At 44.2% G+C, this 23,198-nt stretch overlaps 1 protein-coding gene across 4 annotated transcripts in view; it reads right to left on the bottom strand.

Annotated features, from left to right (window-relative positions):
• ndst2a (N-deacetylase/N-sulfotransferase (heparan glucosaminyl) 2a) overlaps positions 1–22,321 on the bottom strand; it is a 54,995-nt gene extending 32,674 nt beyond the window's left edge. For 2 of the 4 annotated variants that reach the window (XR_004213685.1, XM_031873062.1), the window contains exons 1-6: positions 22,052–22,321; positions 9,551–9,596; positions 7,647–9,166; positions 5,372–5,459; positions 4,392–4,546; positions 2,716–2,901 (exon numbers count right to left, since the gene is read on the bottom strand). Coding sequence is in view for 3 of the 4 variants with exons in the window: in XM_031873062.1 (XP_031728922.1) it covers positions 2,716–2,901; positions 4,392–4,546; positions 5,372–5,459; positions 7,647–8,720 (1,503 nt within the window). In the remaining variant the exon portion in view is untranslated. Of the gene's footprint in view, positions 1–2,715; positions 2,902–4,391; positions 4,547–5,371; positions 5,460–7,646; positions 9,167–9,550; positions 9,600–14,995; positions 15,040–22,051 lie in introns of all 4 variants that reach the window. The other 2 variants (XM_031873064.1, XM_031873063.1) reach the window with 2 other exon arrangements.
• Positions 22,322–23,198: the final 877 nt, after the last annotated feature.

The raw sequence follows: 23,198 nt of genomic DNA, 5'->3' as shown, positions 1-23,198 counted from the left end.
AACCTTCATTTAAAAACTGCATTTTGTGTTTACTTGTGTTATCTTTGTCTAATATTTAAATTTGTTTGATGATCTGAAACATTTAAGTGTGACAAACATGCAAAAAAATAAGAAATCAGGAAGGGGGCAAACACTTTTTCACCCAACTGTGATCTACAGGTGCTGGTCATATAATTAGAATATCATCAAAAAGTTGATTTATTTCAATACTTCCATTCAAAAAGTGAAACTTGTCTATTATATTCATTCATTACACACAGACTGATATATTTCAAATGTTTATTTCTTTTAATTTTGATGATTATAACTGACAACTAACGAAAATCCCAAATTCAGTATCTCAGAAAATTAGACCAATACAAAGAAAGGATTTTTAGAAATCTTGGCCAACTGAAAAGTATGAGCATGTACAGCACTCAATACTTAGTTGGGGCTCCTTTTGCCTGAATTACTGCAGCAATGCGGCGTGGCATGGAGTCGATCAGTCTGTGGCACTGCTCAGGTGTTATGAGAGCCCAGGTTGCTCTGATAGTGGCCTTCAGCTCTTCTGCATTGTTGGGTCTGGCATTTCGCATCATCCTCTTCACAATACCCCACAGGCGAGTTTGCTGGCCAATTAAGAACAGGGATACCATGGTCCTTAAACCAGGTACTGGTTGCTTTGGCACTGTGTGCAGGTGCCAAGTCCTGTTGGAAAATTAAATCTGCATCTCCATAAAGTTGGTCAGCAGCAGGAAGCATGAAGTGCTCTAAAACTTCCTGGTATACGGCTGTGTTGACCTTGGACCTCAGAAAACACAGTGGACCAACACCAGCAGATGACATGGCACCCCAAACCATCACTGACTGTGGAAACTTTACACTGGACCTCAAGCAACGTGGATTGTGTGTCTCTCCTCTCTTCCTCCAGACTCTGGGACCCTGATTTCCAAAGGAAATGCAAAATTTACTTTCATCAGAGAACATAACTTTGGACCACTCAGCAGCAGTCCAGTCCTTTTTGTCTTTAGCCCAGGTGAGATGCTTCTGACACTGTCTGTTGTTCAAGAGTGGCTTGACACAAGGAATGCGACAGCTGAAACCCATGTCTTGCATACGTCTGTGCGTAGTGGTTCTTGAAGCACTGACTCCAGCTGCAGTCCACTCTTTCTGAATCTCCCCCACATTTTTGAATGGGTTTTGTTTCACAATCCTCTCCAGGGTGCAGTTATCCCTGTTGCTTGTACACTCTTTTCTACCACATCTTTTCCTTCCCTTCGCCTCTCTATTAATGTGCTTGGACACAGAGCTCTGTGAACAGCCAGCCTCTTTTGCAATGACCTTTTGTGTCTTGCCCTCCTTGTGCAAGGTGTCAATGGTCGTCTTTTGGACAACTGTCAAGTCAGCAGTCTTCCCCATGATTGTGTAGCCTACTACACGACTGAGAGACCATTTAAAGGCCTTTGCAGGTGTTTTGAGTTAATTAGCTGATTAGAGTGTGGCACCAGGTGTCTTCAATATTGAACCTTTTCACAATATTCTAATTTTCTAAGATACTGAATTTGGGATTTTCCTTAGTTGTCAGTTATAATCATCAAAATTAAAAGAAATAAACATTTGAAATATATCAGTCTGTGTGTAATGAATGAATATAATAGACAAGTTTCACTTTTTGAATGGAATTGGTGAAATAAATCAACTTTTTGATGATATTCTAATTATATGACCAGCACCTGTATATATATAAAAAATATGTTCAGTTCATTATGAAACTGTGGCGGGACAAAATAGACTTTGGTGGGTTGCCACAGTGAGAAACCCAAACCCATAAACTACTAACTGTACTTTAATATGATCCTGAACATAACATAGCTATTTCAGATGTCAGTATCATCTGTTTGGGGAGCTCTGATTGATGGTGTAGTAGTTCATTCTCAAAGGAAATGTTGAAATTAATTTCCCTGACATCAGATTATTCTCTTATTTTTACTGTCCTGCCCTCTGACACGTGTCCAACAAAACATCCTGCTTCAAGGACTGTCAGCTCTGTACCCCACATCTATGCACCGTGCTCCTGAGCTATCTCTGTCCAACTTAGTGCCAGGAAACTTCTTAGATATGTGATGTTTGTGTAACCCTGTGAACTCGCTATGATGCTGTACTATAAACAAAGTCCAATGAAGGGAAGTTCTGCCCAGTTCAGACCATAGATTAGAGACGAAACAGTTTTAGAACGTTGCTGTGTGCGTGTGTGTGTGTGTGTGAGAGAGAGAGAGAGCTGGCCCATCTCTGCTCAAATCAAGTGGGCTGATGGTGTCATGATGATGCCAGTAGCTGGTTTTGGACCGTAAGCCATGTCACCGGTTCTAACAGCCAATCAAACAAGACAATCCATATGACCCGCACATTTAGTAATTCTGTGGCCAGGCTCCCTCGATTGGTGTAAACTGACAGAACATTGCAGACCGCTGCATTGCAAGCAGTTGCATGTTCCAACTCGTCTCTCCTTTGGTCTGAACTGGGCTTAATAGAATGGAGGTAAATGCAATTTCATGTGTGCGTGCTCAAAGCATTCGAAATGTACATTTGAATTGCTCTCAGTGACTTCCAGAAATCATGTTGCTGTTGTGCAGCAAACTCTGAAAACTATTTTCTGCTCAACTGTCCACATCAATCTTCTGTTTTGACTGAAAAATATGTCTACACTACTGCAATGCAGGTGGACCGTGGACTGACCTGGATCCCATTGTGGATGAAGCCGCGGCGGTATCGAGCTGGCCTCAGATGAGGGTATTCCTCAGTGCTGGTCACCTTGATGCCCCACACAGACTTCCAGGCCTCATAGAGCTGGCTGTGAACTGGGTAAACCCCAGAGTGGTGCGGAGCCACTGCATAGCCCATGTCTGTTGGGATGCCATGCTCCTGGAGAGGAGGTGTGGAGAGAGGACAGGGTGCGAAGGGGTAAGCAAGATGGTAAAAAGAAAGTTAAAGTCAGGAGAGAATAAAGTATATCTAGGTCTGCTTCTCTAAATACTAAACATCTCTTTAACCGGGTAGCGATCCCACAGCCCGCCAACATACTGTCCAGAGGCTGAAACAGCTTTAAAACTAGAGTGAAGCTACAGTCATATGAGACTAAAAAGGATTCCATCGGTATCAACCACGTCGGCTTGTCGGGGGAAAGAAAGGGGGAAACTGGCACGGCCACATTCACAGGGTTCCCCTGATATGCCCACTCGATGCTAATCCCATGCAGTTTGGGGCAAAAACAATGCAGTTGTTTGCAAGCAGCACGAGTGTGTTGTTGTCACCTATTCTAAAATGGTGTATTTAAGTATTTCTGTTTTATCCCTAAACAGAAATACTCCTGACCCTCTGGAGAAGAACAAGCTCCAGCAATACATCTCCAGACCGCATCTGCTCTCTTCCCAACGAGCTGCTACAACACTTTAGGGGTCCACTGACAACAATCCCCATTGTTTTTTTGTACTAGTCAAATGACCATGGTAAACAGTTCAGCATCAGTTCTACTCCTATTGTATTTCTATGGCCTAAGCAGTCTTGAATTGCATAGATTGGGTTTGACTGTATAGCTGAGGCTCTTGTGGATGCAATGAGTCCAACGGTATTCATGTTGGTCCCAACAATAGCCATTTCACAAGGACAGACTTGACTTCCCTGTATAAAATGACCTGTTGTGCCCTCTAGGATAATCACAGCCTCATGAAACTTTACAACCTCAAAACAGAAACCTTCAGCATTCAGACGACAGATGGCTTGTCTACGTATACTGACAATAAGGGGGTTTCTGAGCAGTTCACACAACACAAGTTATCGCCATGCAAATCGTCAAAAAAGCTCCGGGTGAGCTAGAGGTCGTTTCTCGAGGGGATCTTTGATGATTCTTATCAATACTCGAGTGGTAACAAAAGGCCAAATTTAGCATCAAATCTGTGTCTCACACATCATCAACCCAGATATTAATAACTTGACACACACAATGCAGAGCTGCATCTCAAATTTCCAGCTCTCTGACCACTTCGATGTGGCATCTACTGTTGAGCTGCCATCTCCCTCTACAGAACGAGGTCAAAGCCGACACCACTCCTGTAGCCATGTGGTCCCAAAGGAACACATTACATTACAGTCATTTAGCAGACGCTTTTATCCAAAGCGACTTACAATTCAGATTCTATCACATTTCTACACCGTAGGCACAGCTACGGGAGCAATTTTGGGGTTAAGTGTCTTGCTCAAGGACACATCGACATGCGACTAGCGGAGCCGGAGCCGGGGTTCGAACCGCCGGCCCTGCTATCCACTTAGCCACAATCGCCAACACAGTGTCGTCCTGCTCCTTCCACTCTCCATGCAGCCACACTGGCCATGTGTGCAGTAATAGAGCGGCTAACCTGAGCAAAGATCTTGTTGAGCCTCATCTGCTCTGCCAAGACGCTGACGTTGTGAAAGAGGTGAGGCTGCATGTGGCTCCACATGTGAGGGAACCACCAGAAGTCCATCCTGTGCTGGAGCAGCATGTCGTCTCCCCGATCCTCTTCATCAGTTCCTGAAAACACACATCCTTTCTATGTCGGTGTTGGTAATAAATTGAGCACATCCACGATCAGTCACATTTCCTGTGTTTTTAGTGCAACATCTGGCCTCATGTTACTTTACAAAAAAGGATCCTATGAGCTCCACAGGATAAAGACAGATGTTCTCCTCCCACCCCCAGCTGCATGCATCCCTGAACACATCCATTTCCTTTTAGAACACCTATATGGTGGAGAAAGAAACTAGAAACGGTCAACATCATGGATGGAAAATGATTTGTGAAAAGGTGTAGGTGCCACAGAGTAATCTGTGAATCCTAACAAATAGTTTTGTTTTTAATAAGAAGAAAAGTACAACTACGTTCATGGACAGCAGCTGAAGTTTACCAGCACTGTGTGCACTCAGGACATAGCAAACACTTTCGCGTTTTGTCAACGACCACCGTAGCTCTGCGACACGCTTGGCACACCGGAGAAGTTTCAGTTGGTTGTAATCTGCAACCTCACCACTAGATGTCACTCAATCGTACACGCTTGTCCGGTAAGTTAGAGTATTGGTTTGCACAGTTATTTTGAATTGCATCCTTTAATATGGTTAATATTAGAGTTCAGTTAATTGTCCCAATTTTACAATTTGCTTTTTCCTGGATAAATAAGGCAACTAATTCTTCCAAAGGAGTCATTGCAAACTCCCACCAAAGCTTGTCGTGTCAAAGGCAGAGATGATGGCCCCTCTTTCCTCTTTCCAGGTACAAAAGGTCAAAGACCCAGAGCTGTGCTACAACACCACATTTCAAACACAAAGCTTTGTCGATACAAGAAGGTCAGATGATCCATACCTGTGTGATAGAACTTTCCTGAAAATCCCAAATTGAAGGTGAAATTAGGGACCAGCGCTCTCAGCTTGTTTTGAGTGTTGAGCAATGCCTGTGAAAGGATGAAAAACACACCTCACTCTTACTCAGTGGAAGCATCATTTCATTTCATACTTATTGAAGGATTACAAAATGAACCAATGTTGCTTCACCTCAATGATCCTGCAAGCCCCAAGGCACATGTCCTAACGACTTTATGCAAACTCTTTTGTTACGGATGTCTTTATGCTGCTTTCTGCAATGTTATTTCACAGAAGAAGCATTTTTATAATCATTCTACAGATCAGTATGGAGGTGACCTGTACAATAAGTGTTAATATTCTAATGTAACCGCATGTTTATGAACATATTTTTCAGATGGAGACACACTAGCTTTGTCCCATTTCAGGGGGGTCTCCTATGATAGACATGGCCTCACCATGGTGTCATTGAAAACTCAAGAGTGAAACATGCATACAATGGGTGACAGGCAGCCGTGGGGTCAGGTCTTTCACAGGACAACTGTTACACCTAGTTTGCTATTCATCTGACCAGGGTGTCTTTTGACAGTGGAAGCAACACTGACGGCCCGGAAGAAATATGAACTAACAGGACAGGAGAGCACCAAACAAAGAGACCACAGAGAGAACCATGGGCCCAATCGTCCCTGTGCTACCTAATAACCACTGAGCAGCATCCTGACGTGTTCAAGTAGAGAAGGCAGGAAGAGTGATGGAATAGAATCTAACAGAAGGATCAGATCTGTAAAACCCAAGACAGACACAGTCTCACAGCCAGCAACATAAGCATGAATTCTACCTTACAAGCAGCAGCTTCCAGACAGAGCTCTACATCTCTGTCCTCTTGATTAGTGGGTCCATGTCCAGCTGCTGCTTTACACTTGTTACATTGGGTTTTTCTCTGTCAGTGTTGGTGAAGCCTTTAATGTAGGCGCCAGACCCCATATGGTGACAATTTCTCAGATCTCATTGCAGCAATTAACAAAGTAATAGACTACAAGAGTTCTTCAATACAGCATGATCATTTAGTAAATTATGGTCCATTTAGAGTCAAACAGACCATAAAGCAGGGGATGCTTTATGGCGGGGCTTACAGTGATTGACAGGTCTTTACCAGAGTCATATACGGCATTTCTAAGTCACTCTTCCACAATCCAAATATGATCATCTCCGTTCACTGGTTGCAAAAGACAAGTTTGCAACAGCTGAACCGCTGAACTTGAGGCTTCAAAACATCAGTCCACAAACCAATGAGTGGCGTCACCATGGCTACGCCCACTTCGACACAGTGTATGGTACGAGTGGATTGTTTTACAAGTAAACACTAGACAAGCTCATTTTAAACCAATGAAAGGCTAACTCATTGTCAGACGATAGCCGCTGCCTTCCCAGAATGCATTTCAGCCACTGAGTTCTCCACATGGCCTGTTTACCTGCATTCACCCAAAGCCTGCTCGAATGTCATTAGTCAAGATTACTCAAACTAAAATGCGGGAAAACCGATATCTTCAATTGGAATTATGAACAATCATAATTCAGTTGCAGATAGCTGCAACTGAATTATATCTGTAATAAGAAACCCCATACACACAAATGGCAAAAGTAGTTTGAATTGTTCTAGTCAAAATGTAATTACAGATATCTAAAATTAGAATTTTGACCTGTCAGATACAATTCCAGGTATCTTGAATTGACATTGCAGATCAGTAATGAATATCCAGTCTAGCTAATAAATCTATAAATGGCTTGGTGGGACATGTGTCTGCCAACGATCCAACAGAAACTACACAGAAGGAATGCATATCTCCAGAAATTCAGAGGATAAAATATTGTTTTGTGAGTGAAGTCATATTTGTGAGTTATAAATCCGGATGTGTAATTAGGCAGCCAAAGCACTGGATTCTAAGCTGCATGTATCATCTGAGAGTGTCATAGTGCAAATACAAACTATTGGGCAGAATATTACAAACATATCACATTATCATTTGATGTATTTTCATTATAAACATATCAATTACAGTTCGTTCATTAATCCACCTTACTTCAAATGAATTACTCAACAATAGTCATCCTACAAACTGAACTGATTCTTTAACTACACTTCCTTGGCATACCATCTGAAGTCCTCTTTATATGAACCTGTGTCAACATCTCACATTCAACTACTACGCAAAGTGAGAGCCAACTAAAGCTAATGTCTGATCATGTGTGGTGTCTTGTATTGACTCCGTATCACTCACCTCCACATCCGACACCTTCATACGGGTTCCCTCCTTGCCAACGAATATATCATCTACGTCCACCAGGATGTGGCGGTCCAAAGACAAGCACAGTCTCTTCCCTGTCAGGTAGGCAATGGAGTCCACAAACACCAGCTTGTGAAGCCAGTAGTTGAGATTGTTTCCAAAGAGAACCCTTTGAATGCCATCGTGGAGCCCCAAGTCCTGGACCACGGTGGCGTAGAGAGCCCGCAAGGGGCTGGGTCCAAAATGTGCCAGTGCCTCAGAGGACTTGGTGCTGGCCAGAAGCACTGGTTCATAGGTAGAGTGGTTGGACTGGAAAATGGTCCAGTCATCCCCTGGTAGAGAGCCTTGCTCCACCTGGTTGGGCTTGGTAATGTAGAGTAGAGGAGCATTGGGGTTGATGCGGTAGTCCCTGAGTCCCAGGTGTGAGTGTAGAAAGAGGGGGAAACCTTTGAGCTGTGCACTGAGGAGAGAGTTTTCATTCGCTTTAAAAAAGCCAATGACGCCTACTCCATACTCAACACAGTACTTGTCCAGCAAGTCGCGGTTCCAAGCATCCAGATTGACATATTTCAACACATTTTCATAGATGATCAGTGTGTAGCGCCCACGGTTATGCTCCGTTAATGTGGGCATGTCTCCTTTACCAGGAGCAATCTCTGTCCGGTAGTGGAAGCGGCTGGACTCTAATATGGCTACAATCTCCTGGCCCAGCTGGGAGTAGATGCTCTCCACGAACACCAGAACCACGGGCTCTGTCCTGGAGTTGTCCACCGCCTTTACCTGCCGTAGTCTGCCTTGGCGCTGGGGGAGGAAAAGCGGTGCCCTCTGGACACCTGGCCCTCCTCCGGCAGTTCCGGTGCTCGCTCCCGGCGACATCCCCCCTCCTCCGCCACAGTCACTGAAGGGCAAAGGGGGGGCCTCCTTGATTTTGGGGCTGTTGGAGACATAGTAAGCTAGGAAGGCCATGGACAGTAAGCAGAAGATGATAAGTGCCAGGATGAGGCGGTGGAGCTCCAGCTGGCGGACACCTCGCATTAGCTTCCACACGCCCAAGCCTGCACCTACCATGGTGTTGGAGGGGAGAGGCGGGACCGGGCAGCGAGCGGCAGCGGTGAACAGGGAAGGAGAGCAGAGAGGTAGAGGAGGGGGGAGAGGAGGGGGGAGTGGAGGAGGAAGATTGAGCAGTCGATACTGGCACTGATCTGTGCTGAGGAATAGCCATTTACACTAGGTCACTATGGCCAGCATCATCCGTTACCTGCTCTCCACTTCTAGCACACTCTAGACGACTGAATGGAAAAACGGAAGGATGGATGATTGTTTGATGGATGGAATGTCAAATGTTAGGCGACCGAAGAGGGAGAAGTTTGTTGATTGGTCAGTTCTCTCTCTCAAGCAGCTGTGCAGGTGTCTCTACATGTGGATGCGTCCATCTGTAGAGGCTTGTGTAGTCTCTCTGTGCTTCAGGGCTGAGCCCCCTCAGGCCCCCGAGCCTGGACATCCCAGAAAGACACCTAGAGGATGAGGACAGAGGAGGGTGAGATGAACGAAGAGTTGAGGGGGGTCAACATTCAGTTCTTATTAGGGATGAGCATATTAAGCAAAAACACTATTTGATAATCACTGGGAACTATTCAGTCAAGATTTACTTATGATAAGACAATTGTCGCATAAACTATTTGATTTTTTTATAATTTAATTAGATTAGAAAATCAGGAGCCATCCTTACAGCTGTCTAATGGTAATTCTGACGTGTCTGCAGCCCCAAATGGTAGTGAGAGGTTTAAGTAGCTTTTAGTTCAAGGAAACCACCAAGAATCCAAAGGAAGCCTCTCCCTCTGGAAGAAGAGGTTGAAGTATTGGACTGTTGTAGATTGAGAAAGGTGTGCAAGTCTCACCTGGAAAACACTGCAGGGTCTGAAAACCCGTTGATCCAGAGGACCCCTGCTAGAGAGAGATGGAGAGAGCAGAAAGGGAGGAGAAAGAGAAAAGAAAACATGTTGATAAAGCTGTATTCTGATTATTTCAAATAACAAATCCAAGAGGTTTCATACAATATGAGCAGAACTTTCAACGTGAAATGAAAACAAGCGAGGCCTCGTCAATTCTCTACTTTGAGTATGGAGGAGTCATTCAGGGAGGCCTGGAGAGACAGTCTCAGACAGCTCAAGTTCAAGGATTCGATGGACATGAATAATTTGTGAATAATCAGTACCATCAATAACTGTTTTAGATTTATTTTAAAGTAAGGAGCAAAGAGCAGTGCAATAAGAAACATCCCATCATGGAGCTTCCAGTTGTGTTGTGTGTGGCGCTTATGGTTTAACTAAAGATTAAAGATAAAACATTCAGCCTCTGACTGACTATAGCAACTGGAAGCTGGAAGTACTGTGAGGCCTAAAACAAACAGCAGACAAACACACATCAGCAGGAGACCGATGCAGTGATTAGGGATGGGTACCAAAAACCCGGTAGACCAGAGTATTGATTCTCATAATCTGTACTTTTTAACGTTATTTGTGTCATTTATTATTGCTGCAGCCTCTACCCCTGCTCTGTGTCCAACAAAACACAAACACACACACACACACACACACACACAAGTGTCTTAAGACTTGCATTATCTCTACTGTCCATCAGAGGGAGACTCCTCCTAACATCTGATGTTACAGATGGAAGAGGGGGAACAGAATGTAGCTGGGTAGCCCCAGTGGGCACCCAGCTGACCAGCCTTGGAGGGCTGGTCAGGATGGCAGCGGTGAAACTCCCTGATGAGAGGTTGCATCCAGAATGTGTCGAGCTGGGACCAGGATCTTTCTTCTGGACAGTAGCCCTCCCAGTCGACCAGGTATTGCAGGCCTCCCCCACGGCGGCGGGAACAAAGCAGGCAGCGAACCGTGTAGGCAGGACTTCCATCAATGGTAGATGAGGGCTTTGGTGCGGCACCAGTTGGGCGGTGTGAAGTACCATTTGGCTGTGCGGAGGAGCGCTGCTCTGGCTTCGGCCCAGGTGCGGCAGAAGCGGCGGACGAAGGCCTGGGCAGAAGGGCAGGAAACCTTCTCCAGGGCTGGGAACATTGGCCATCAGCGCCTCATGCTGCTGGAGGATCCCCTCGATCCTCTCGAAACGGGACTGTGGTGAAGAGGTGTGCGCTGGGTCCATGACTGGCCAGATTGTACTGTAACGATTGTATATAGACCCAATTGCAGCACACTAGATTCCAGGAACCGTTGGCTTTTATTATAAACTCAACAGGTACAGACTGACACATCAAAGTCTCTGGCAGGGCAGCAGAATTGGCAGGCAGAATGAATCCAGGTCAGGAACAGGAGGCTGGTGAGTTTACCGGGAGTCCAGCGGGACGGGTAGATCCAGGGCAGGAAGAGTCGACAACAGGAAATCAGTCCGGGATAAAGTGCTGGAAAGTCTGGCATCGAATAGCAAGTAGAACAATCTGGAAATGAGTGTTTGAGAGGCAGGAGTCTATATAGTGGCTTGGTTAGTGATCAGAGGCAGGTGAGTGAACAGGTGAAGGGAGTTAGACTGACGAAGAGGGAGTGGCTGACAGGTAGAGTGAGGAGGGTATGGAGCTGACTGTAACAAGTATAGATAATTGATACCCATCACTAGCAGTGATTCAGCTACTTGTTGTTATCACAGTGAGCCTTTTAGTGCACATTAGTACATATGAGCGTGCATGTGAGCATGCCCCACTGGTTAGCTCACGCCTGCCGCTCTGCCTTGCTCTCATACGGTGGTTACAGCTGATAATGCTGTCCAGACTGACAGCGTCGTCCTCCTGTTCCCCCTCAGGTTAACGCTGTTAGCTCTGTTGCTAGCACTGTTAGCTTTGAGTCGCCGGCTCGCTGTTGCCATGTTGAGAGCCGTTGAAAGGCAATTGAAATACTCAGTTGCAGTGGCGGCTGGCCAATAGAGGGCCATGGGGCCTGGCCCCACCTTGAGCCATACAAAAACAAAAAAAAAAAAAAAAGTTATAATAATCATAAATTATACAAATTGTCAATATTTGTGTTTTTGAACTATGGAATGTACCCAGTAATATGTGTAAAATATGATATCTGCGCAAAATATATGCTTTTCCTGCTCGTCCTCTCCGCCTGTGTGCACGACACGTCTCGGAACGCGCAGCTAGGGGGGCCAAATCGTTTTGGCCCAAAAGAGGCGGGTCTATGAAGCAGTTTAGCCAATTGCTGATTAAAAATATAAATGAGTGACATACAATTTAGCCAATCAGCGCCCTCAAATAGATTCAGCGTGGGGCCAAAACGATTTGGCCCCCCTAGCTGCGCGTTCTCGTCAGGAGAAGTCTCTACAGGCCAGCACTACTCCTCCAAGTCTCGTTTGAGAGGAGAACTTTGGCGGAGATTCTGCAGACCAAAGAGCTGATATCAGATCAGCCTGACCTCACAATCAGACAGCAGACTAGCGGGAAAGGGAAGCAGTACATGCGAAGCTTCTGTACTAGCTGTACACCAGACAGGTTTGGCTAGCTGGATGACGTCATGCTAATAACGTATTTAGCTTTTTAAAACAACGGGGACAGATCCAGCACGGACAGCTACGGGAGTGAGGGATGAGGAGGTAAGGAAACATGAGAACACCAGGGCACACATGGAGAACTCTGTCAAGCTACATATTAGGCAAAGTGAACATCTTTTCTTCTACGTAGTTGTCCTCAGTCTCATCTGCTTAACTTGGTCATGGAGGCATCAACATTTAATTGAGATGGTAAATTAACAGTGAAAACTCATCATAGCTTAATTTAACATCAGTATTCATAATTACACTTCATGTTTGCTTCTCCTGATCTTTACCTCCTATAACAAGGTCCATAGGGGCATCTCAATAAATAAACATGTTATATTATATTATATAAGTGTTATTTACTGCTTTTTTTCGTGTTGGAATAAATGTTAAATATTTAACTGCAAAGTAGTAATGCGTGTTTGATACTTTAATTTTTTTGCATTAAATCATACTGGGATGTTTGCTGAAATTGATAGGATGGCCCTACCTAGAACATGTTCCACCAGCCGCCACTGCTCAGTTGTCTCGCCTGAGACAGACATGACAAACGTTTTGTGAAACTTTGACTGAGCTGTATAGTTCAATGAATATAGCACGCAGAGCCTCCTTTAGTCAAACCTCGGTAACACTTGTAGGCACTCGGAGAAACGTTTCATTCCATTGTTTTCCACATTTTGTAAAATAAATTATCAAAGAAATTCAACGTGCGTTTTTTTCTTTCTTTTTTATGATTTACGACATTGTGTTGTATACTACACAACAGACATCTGAGTTCTCTCTGCTTCTAGCCATGATGGTGCTGTTTCCATAGAGGAGCACGACTTTTACGTTGCAGTGAAAAACGAGGCCACGGAGAGAAAGTGAAAGAAACGCTGCTGAACTGCTTGGGGTTCAGAGGGATGTGTTTTACAACACGGCTCTCCCAAAGAACACAACTGATATTAATGCTCCATTATAAACTGTATTAACACCAGTGGTGGGCCGTCAGGGCCAGCTAAGCCTTCTCTGCTGGCCTAGACAATCACAAAGTTATAGCTATTTTATAACTTAATCATTTTTCATAAATACACTACATGTATTATAATCATTTTCCCCATGAGCTTATTATCTCATTGCACAGCTACTGTCTTCCTCTGTTGCTCTGCTTCCAGCACAGCTTGTTTTAAGGAGAGCTTTTATCCAATCAGATTCAGCCCCTGGTCTGGCTGCGGGACCCACCATCACCCCTTAATGCCAAGCCGCGACCCAAATCGCGGAAAATGTTCAACTTCTCAAATTCATTTAAAGTAAAGATGGTGCAGTTTGAACCTGAGCTGAACATGTCCTCTGCAGTCGTAGTATAGGGAGCTCTCTTGTGCAGAGAAATTGTTCCTGTCAGTCCCCGTCCCACACATGTTTCACGTAAACGAGTAAAACTGCTTTGTTTATTATGTCTGTAGATTTGTCCATTTGTAATGCAAAATGACCACTTGCCTAAATTCGAGCTGTGGTCTGTAGTTTGATGTCATCCGACATGTCTTCAATTTGTCTACTTATAGTGTCATATAGGTATAGTTTTCAGTTTATCCTCTGCTGATATTAGCATTACAAGGCAAATATTGTTAAGGATTGTGAATAGACGGCATTCCGCTGCATTAAAAAAATCCCCTTCAAAATAAAAATAAAAGCACAGGATTTTTTTTATTTTTTTTTTCCCAGGCAAAGGCCCAATGAAAACAGGCCCGCGCCCCACCAGTTGAGAATCACTGCTCTAGAGAGCCTTTGCAGTTTAAGTAAATGGGGACGATATTGTTGATTGTCATAGTCTTCAACCAGTCAGATCTTTAGTTTGACATGTTGGATGCATTCTTTGACGTTCCACTGCTACCCAGGTAGCCTGCTAAGTACGTCTGCATTAAGGTGCGCCGTGATTGGTCAGTGGGCCAGCGTGACTTTTGTCAAACACAAAGCTAGCTAGCAGATCTTAGTGTTCAGTAAGAGTTTAGGTTGAAGCATATGTAAGAGAAGTTATGACATTTTTAGTGTTTTGTTTGGTGTAGATTTTTTTTTACCTAGCTTTGTTTTTTTAACACTGAATGGCTGAAGGAGGAGAAATGGATTTAGGAGTTACTGACTTTGTTAACAAAGAAAGGAGGATGGACTTTGTCTTTAAGTGAAGGCAGCTTTGGTAAGTGAACTGCTTTAGTTTTTACATCTGCAGTAGCGTTACTACTGTGTTCATTTGTCTGTCGTATAGTTTTTATGAATAATATGAATGGCTCGTGCTCCAGCGTTGATTTGTCATGCTTGACATTTTATGTTGTCATATAAATATATGTGACTGGTTCTTGTCATTGTGTTAATTACATTGGTTCTGACTTGTCCATTAATGACGAAGCATCCCGTCATCGCGGGTTATTTCGGACATTTGATTCTGTTTGAATCAGTAGGGAACAGCTAACTGCTGTTGTTTCCCCGCTAAGCTAGTTTAGCTTAGCCTCCCTGAACACACGCGGGGCCTCAGCTGTTTTTTGTTATTGTTCCGGGTTCAAACATTATATTTCCCACAATTTAAGCTTCTGCATTTTCCAAATGCACTAGTATTATTCAAACATATTGTTCGGTTCATAAGCCTCGTACCGAACCGTTTATTACGAATACGTGTATTGTTACACCCCTAGAAACAAAAAATGTAGCTCAGTAGGACAGCACAGAAGGCCCAGGTAGAAAATGCACAGCCCGCCACTAATTAACACACACTTTCCCTTATGTTTATTACCACGACCCTGGTGGTTACCTCCGACCATTGGACTCACATGTAGTTGGGATGAGGTTTGCACCGCGACATGACATCTACAGCCTGTAACAAGAGTAACATGGGGAGCATTAATGCAGGGCTGGAACAGCACCCTGTCCACACAAACACTACCAGGTCCAAGTAGTCCATCTGAACAGCGACCAGTGCTGCTTAACAAAACGCTAGACAAAGACAGACAGACGGGTTGAAGGTGAGGAAGATGAGGGGGAGGAATAGTTCATAAAGAGAGACTGTGGTCCTAATGAGATCTGTTTAATGGATTACTGAGCCGAGCTGCAACACTGGGGGACCGGACAGAACCAGAGAATGTGAGGTGGGGAGGGGTGTGAAGGGGGATAAAATAATAACCACAGCAGAGAAATAAATCATCAGTTTCATTACATTACATTACAGTCATTTAGCAGACGCTTTTATCCAAAGCGACTTACAATAAGTGTATTCAACATCGGTTTTAGTCACCAGAAGTAATAAGTGCATGTCCTTTCCTCAAACAAGCATCTAAGAGCATAAACCAGAGCCAACGTACAGTGCAGAAACAAACGAATGCAATAAGTGCCACAAACTAATATAAAAACAATAAGTGCAATAAGCTAGTATGAATACAATACAATAGATGCTAAGTAAGTGCTAAGCGGAAGGGTAGGCCTTCTTGAAGAGGTGAGTTTTCAGCCTGCGCCGAAAGATGGGCAGCGACTCTGCCGTCAGTGGGGAGTTCATTCCACCACTGTGGGGCCAGGACAGAAAACAGCCGCGACCGGGTTGTTCGGCCGCAGGGACCTCTGAGCGACGGGGCAACCAGTCGCCCCGAGGCAGCAGAGCGAAGTGGTCGTGCGGGGGTGTAGGGCTTGACCATGGCCTGGAGATAGGAAGGAGCTGTTCCTTTCACTGCCCTGTAGGCTAGCACCAGAGTCTTAAACTGGATGCGGGCTCTTACAGGTAGCCAGTGTAGAGAACGGAGAAGGCAAGTTGTGTGGGAGAACTTGGGGCGATTGAACACCAGGCGAGCTGCAGCTTTCTGGACAAGCTCCAGAGGTCGGATGGCCGATGCCGACGCCGGGGCTCCGGCAAGTAGTGAGTTGCAGTAGTCCAGGCGGGAGATGACAAGAGCCTGGATTAGCACCTGCGCCATCTCATCAGTGAGGAAGGGGCGAATCCTCCTGATGTTGTAGAGCAGGAATCTGCAGGAGCGTGTAACCGATGCAATGTTTGCTGAGAACGACATTTGGTCATCCAGGGTCACACCCAGGTTTCTGGCAGTCCGAGTTGGCGTCACCACGGTATCATCAATGGTGATGGACAGGTCTCGGTGCGGGCAACCCTTCCCCGGGAGGAACAGTAGCTCGGTTTTGTCCAGGTTGAGCTTGAGGTGGTGTGTCGTCATCCACTTCGAGATGTCAGCCAAGCACGCAGCGATGCGTGCCTCCACTTGAGTGTCCCCGGGGGGAAATGACAAGACCAGCTGGGTGTCATCGGCATAACAATGGTAAGAGAAGTCATGCGAGCGAATAACAGAACCCAGAGATGTTGTATAGAGCGAGAAGAGTAGGGGGCCCAGGACTGAGCCTTGTGGAACCCCCATAGTCAGCATGCGTGGTTCCGACACAGAGCCCCTCCATGACACCTGGTAGGATCGACCTGTCAGGTAGGATGCAAACAGGGAGAGTGCAGAGCCTGAAACGCCCATCCCCTCGAGGGTGGATAGGAGGGTCTGGTGGTTAACAGTGTCAAACGCCGCAGACAGGTCCAGGAGAATCAGGACAGAGGAGAGAGAGTTAGATCTCGCTGCGTGAAGCGACTCAGTCACCGCAAGGAGGGCTGTCTCAGTCGAGTGACCCCCTTTGAACCCGGACTGGTGAGGGTCCAAGAGGTTGTTTTGGTGGAGATATGAGGATAGTTGAGTAAAGACAGTGGTACAGCCTGAGCCTTTCAAAGTGGTACAGCCTGAGCCTTGAGTACAGGGACCCTGAGCTGTGTTTACAGGCTGCACTGACGCTAGTGGTCACTGTGTGCTGCAAAGGAGCTCACTGCTCAGGCAAGGTAGTGGCTTTATGAGAACAGAATCATTCCTAAATGCTACCTTAAACATTCAGAGGAACTCAGTGAAAGTAACCTTTAACCAACTCTGTGTCTGACACAGAAATGCTTTCATTCAAAGGTCACTCGAAATGGAGCCAATGAGTAATGCTCTATAGAAAATTGGATGTGTAAAAATAAAAATGTCTTCTGTTGAAACAGAGCTGATCACAATGTCAGACCGACTCGTGCTCTCACACCCGTTAGCTACTTTAGGAGCGATAAAGGTCTAGGAGGTCAAATATCTTCCAGAGTTATGTGAGCTGAGCTCCTGAACTGATAGCAGGTAGTTCATCTCCAGCGTGCGAGAGAGCTCCGTAAAACGTTAGTGAATGACATCCTCATTGAAGTGTGTGTCAAGCGCTACCTGTGCAGACTGGGATTTAAAGAAGGACGGAGCTGAAGGTAAGACGGACTACAGAGGAGTCCATCAACACTCCAGCCGTACACACAGTACTCATCCAGTTTTAAATCCACACTAACGCAACTCGTCACAGAGGATCAAGGTAGCTTTGATCAGGACATCTCAGTAACATGTGCTTGGTTATGATAAACTTATGATTAACTATGATAAAGTGTGTCAACTGGATCACTTCTATTGGCTTTGAAAACATACTAAAGAGTGCAGACCCAAATTAATTAGTGAATGAATCTATGCATCTACATCTCTATAGATATATAGATACAGACTTCAGAGCTGAAGGGGCTAACACCGTCACTGATAACTAGTGGTATAAGGACCGTTGTTGATCGGTGATCGGTACTGATCCCTCTCACAGTTCAGCACACATGTGAACCTGTTTGATTCCACAGGTTAACGTTAACCATCGCAGGTTAACGTTAACCATCGCAGGTTAACCAACGGAGGTTCACCAGTTACATTACGATGCCTTCAGGCTCTGCTCAGTGAAAATGAGTACTGGATGAAGGTAAATTACAATGTTATCATGATGTGTTCACATGTTCTCGTAACATGTAGTTTTGGTGATAAACTTGAATAAATCCAGTAGTTTGAAGGAGATGTTTTTACATTAGCATAAATATATATTAGAGATGAATTATGAGCCGTTTACACTAATAATACATCATTAAAACTACTAATGACAAGATTTGTTTTAATCAATATAAATACAATCTTTTGTTTCCTTATTTGAATAGTGTGTTTATATGAAGAAAAACCCCACTATAAATTATTTTAATAAAGTAAAATGATAACATTTAAAATGTCTGGTTTACAGATATAATCTATAATCAAACAACAAAGGGATCTGTATCTGTTAATATGGATCATCAATGATCAATAATTTGTATCAGTGGCAGTCACTGAGCAGTCTGATACCCTTTGTAAATCACCGAAGATGAAAAATATACCAAAACAGAGAGGAATTGATATTCTACACTTAACTGCTACTTGAGAAAATGGAATTCATAAAGTTCCTATTGCCATAACATTGTACAACCCATCTAAAATAATCACTCATAAGTAATCACTTCATCATCCAACCCAACCCCAGTTCCATGAAATGAAAGAAAAGGTTCTTCCAAACCTCTAAAATGAGGTATTTAAGTCCCTGAGAGGACAGCTTCCTGAACAAACTATTCATTACAGCCGACCTGCCGTGTCTTAACACGCTCTCACACACCATCCAGGTACTCTTTCACCAGAAACCCCCAATAATGCCCTCAAACAAGAGCTTGTTCACAGCCACTCGGCTCATCTGAAACACCTAAATCTTCCCAATATGTCTTTGATACTGCACCATCGTCAGTGACGGTTCTATTGAGCCACCATTAGGTCGTGGTTCTACCACCGAGTGGACAACACCAACAGATGGTTTGTGTTTTACACTGAGAAAGCTGATGGTTTCAGCTGATCCTCGGCCTTGGTTTCTCCTACATGAGGGAAGAAAAGTAGCATTGAAAGAAACCAAGGCAAGCAGGTATAAAGCCACCGAGTTCAATTATGATCGTCAAGTCATGTCAGAGGGTTCAGGGAGAAAGGTGACACTTGTGGATGGATAATATAGAGACCGCATTCTGTTTAAATGTATTATTTCTATCCACTTTATACACGCACCGTTCTCTGGTATCTGTCATCCTACATTCTCCCAATGTCAGGCATATTTTTTTTATCATTTTTGCTATTTTCTACATGTTATTGTCCTCAGCTTCTCATAAGTGTTGCACTGATTGTGTCACATCAGAAGTGACAATCTTCATTTGACGTCTTTGCACTGATGCAGCTCAACCAGCACTGAGAACATCATTGTGAAAGCACATCTTCATTGGTCAGGTTTCCTTTCATTCACTGGATCTTCAGACAGCAGACCTTCTCATTTGGTTAGATGTTTGACGACAGAATTCCAGATAATGCTGCTGTTCATAACAAATACTGTATATTGTTATTGTATACAATGACGCATACAGTCAATGATTGATGAGTTAATCCGTATCACCCACACCTGTTATCTAAAAATAGGAGCATCCATCAACGCTCAGCATCAAACAGCGGACAGACGTGATGATCAGCTTCAACAATGAGCTCAGAACACGTGCCGAGGTTAGGATGACGAGAAACTGAACAATCAAAATGTATTCTGTTTGAATGACACCACATTTTACAATTATGCACAAGGTCTATCAAATCTGATAAATAACAGGGATGTCCTGGTACAGGGGCCAATAATAGTTATTTGTCAATAATCCACACAAACAGGTCATAAAGTTTGTTTATTTATTGTAAAAAAAAATGTAATTACTGCTTCTGCCAACTACTCAAGTTACAGTTTATATCCATGTTTGTCAAAAATGTCATCACTTCATCATTTTTATGCTATTAGACATTTGTGGGAAATTGTCATAATTAGCATATGAGTTATGGTGGACAAAACTGTGTTTTGTGAGGTCACAGTGACCTTTGACAACAGTTCATCGCTGAGTTGAACGTTTGTAGCAAGCTTTCAGAAACTCCCTCCAGGAGTTCATGAGATATCGAGTTCATGAGAATGGAGCAGACGGACGGAGGGACGGACGACCCGAAAACAAGGCTGTTGTCGGCACGAAGGCAATACTCAAAGTAACTGACTGCTTCCACATTAAAAAGAGAAAAGTGTTGTGATATGTTAGTTATACCTCATGGTCCAGGACAATGTTTCCTAAACATGGAATCACAAGCCTCCTGTCGAACTCTGGCTGAATTAAAATGGATTTACTAGATATTATCTGTTCACTAACTAACATGTACCGCAGTCCTTAAAGTAGCTGAAATGAACCCTCTTCCAGAGGTGTTGGCTCAATATAGACCGATCTCTAACCTTCCCTTCCTCTCTAAGGTCCTTGAGAAAGCAGTCACGAATCAGTGACTTTCTAAGTAACAATAGTTTATTTGAGGATTTTCAGTCAGGATTCAGAAAGCATCACAGCAGAGAGACAGCTCTGGTGAAAATAACTAATGACCTTCTAATTGCATCAGACAAAGGACTTGTTGCTAAAAGCTTCCAGTGGAACTTACTTTCAATCCTCAATAAATATAATCTGTACAGTTGTTCTTATGTGTTCTAATGTGAAGGTATGCTTTTCCCTCAGATCTGGGTCTTTTTTGAAAAGTAATTGTTTTAGTCTTTTTCATGTTTACTGCCATGCAGGGCCCAGGTCTGAGTACCCTCTCTCTATACATCGCTCTCTTTATTTGTGTGTGTGTGTGTGTGTGTCTTAAAGATTTTTCACACGGTTTCATGAACATGTATTCATCTGATCCGAAGTCAGCCCTGGTTGTGACGCCTGATCAAACCCTCCTGACCAGCATTGAGCCCAGTTTGAGCTGCAGCATGAATACAATCCACAGCGAGAAACAGACTTGTACTGGAGAACAGGGCAACGTTTACAAAACGATGCAACACTGATCAAAGGTTAGGTAAACACAACAGAATCTGGCCAAGCATACAAGTGTCCACTTTTAGAATTTGATCTTTTCAATTCTCATGCAGGGTCTGACTTCAGACGCTACTCAAGGTATTGAGGTTCCACAGATCAAGCACTCTGATCCTGTTCACTACAGGAGGACAGAGTGATGCTGTTACTGCACCAGTCACATGGCTGCAACTTCACTCAGCCCAACACATCACCTGGCTGGAGATGCAGAATTAGACCATGCAAGTGTAATCTAGTCTGATCCAGGTAGCACCAAGCCTCATTCAACAAGTCACTCTTCAGTTATTTCTAAATAATTCACTAGAACCCCCCCCACACACACACACACACACACACACACACAGTCCTTGTAAACCGCAGCCACTCACCGGAGCTCGGTGAGATGTGAGCTATCGTTCCGGTGCACTAGTACTAGTAGTAGCCCGGACTGTAGCGGGTACGTGTACCTGGAGGCCGGTGTGTGAAACGTCAGCTCCCACGACACTATCGTTACCGCTACACTTTTTGACAACACAACAGATGAGCCACGGTTATAAATAAATAAAAGCATAAACGTTAAGGTACAGCTCGGTGTCAGTAATGCCTCAGGGCCATTACACTAAAACAAGAAGGTTATCCGAAAGGCGGTGGAAAAGAAACAGGGTCAACTTTATGTTAGCAGCTCGTCAGAGGTTCCAGATAGCATGCTAACGGCTAGCCCTGTTGAGCAACAGCACCACTAGAATGAAGCTAATGCTCGCAGAGCTAACAGCTCTCAGTGGCTCTGTGTGATACTCTGACCAGCAGAACGGACCGTGACCTGGACCTTCCTCGTGTTCCCTCTAAGGAGCTGACGTATCCATATGATGCCCAGCCGATGAAACAGACTCCCAGCACAGCCCTCAGTCCCGTAACGCTAACCACTGGGATCACTGGGACCTGAGATAACGCTGCAGCTACGTTAGCTGCTGATGCTACGGCAGCTAACTAACGACACTCACTGCACTTTATCGGGCTTCAGCTCTGACACGGTGTCACACAATATGAAGTCTGTGAGTGATTCTGGACTCACCAGCATTCGGTCTCACCAGACACCGATCCGACCGGAGGATTGGAGGATAACAAGCTCCAGCGTTTGGAGTTAAAAGTGAACTTCAGCACATCCCCGCTTGGTCTGCCATCTTGGATCTACTGGAACCCTGGACTCAACCAAATCTGGCATATCGGGGGAGGGTTCACAATATAACCCCCAAAATATGCTGCATCTAAAAAGTTTATTTGTACAGAATCCAAAGGAAGACAGTGTGTTCTCTGCGGAGGACATGTAGAGATGTCAGTGCTGATGATGACTAAAGTCACAGTGACGTCTGTTTTAAGCCTTACAGATGTGTAGTGCACACATTCATAACGTTACAAAAATGTGCACACACACACACACATACACATACACATACACACACACACACATACACATACACATACACACACACACAAACACACACACACACACACACACACACACACACACACACACAGAGAGAGAGAGAGAGAGAGAGAGAGAGTTATGAATCTGTCCAAAGATCTAAAGTAGAATAAATTGTTATTTGACCCTAAACAGACGATATTGGCTGAATGTCTGCACTTTGTCAGAGACTGATCACAGTCACAGACAGACAGGCTCAGTGAAACAGACAGACATGTCTGCCCAGAGACCAGCATGTATGTGGGAGGTAGAGACAGAGATACACGTCCTCCTCCACTGTCACAAGTTATTTGCACTAAGAAGAGATTTCCACTTCGGGGAAACAAAGGAAATATCAACCTGTCATGTTAAGAGTCCAGAGGAGAAACTGACAGCAGCTTCTCTGGCAGCTGACCATGTATCTTCCTCAGTAATAGATCCACAAAATGAAGTAACTCTATTCAACTGTATTCAACTGTATACAACTGTAGTGTTGTAATATCATTGTAAATGTATGGGACTGCATCAGTATAACACTGTATTTAATATGTAATATGTGTATTCTATAAAATGCTTTGGCAATAACATATTTTTGTTCATGCAAATAAAGCTAAATTGAATTAAACAGTGAATTGAATTAAGAGAGACAGACAGAGAGAGAGAGACAGAGAGAGACAGAGAGACAGAGAGAGAGAGACAGACAGAGAGAGAGAGACAGACAGACAGAGAGAGAGAGACAGACAGACAGAGAGAGAGA

This window comes from Anarrhichthys ocellatus, unplaced genomic scaffold (genome assembly GCF_004355925.1).
Source record: "Anarrhichthys ocellatus isolate YVR2014 unplaced genomic scaffold, GSC_Weel_1.0 scaffold68, whole genome shotgun sequence".
In the NCBI taxonomy this organism is placed as follows: Eukaryota; Metazoa; Chordata; class Actinopteri; order Perciformes; family Anarhichadidae; genus Anarrhichthys; species Anarrhichthys ocellatus.
Note: the sequence above shows the minus strand (reverse complement) of the source record. Positions and strands in the feature narration are given on the sequence as shown.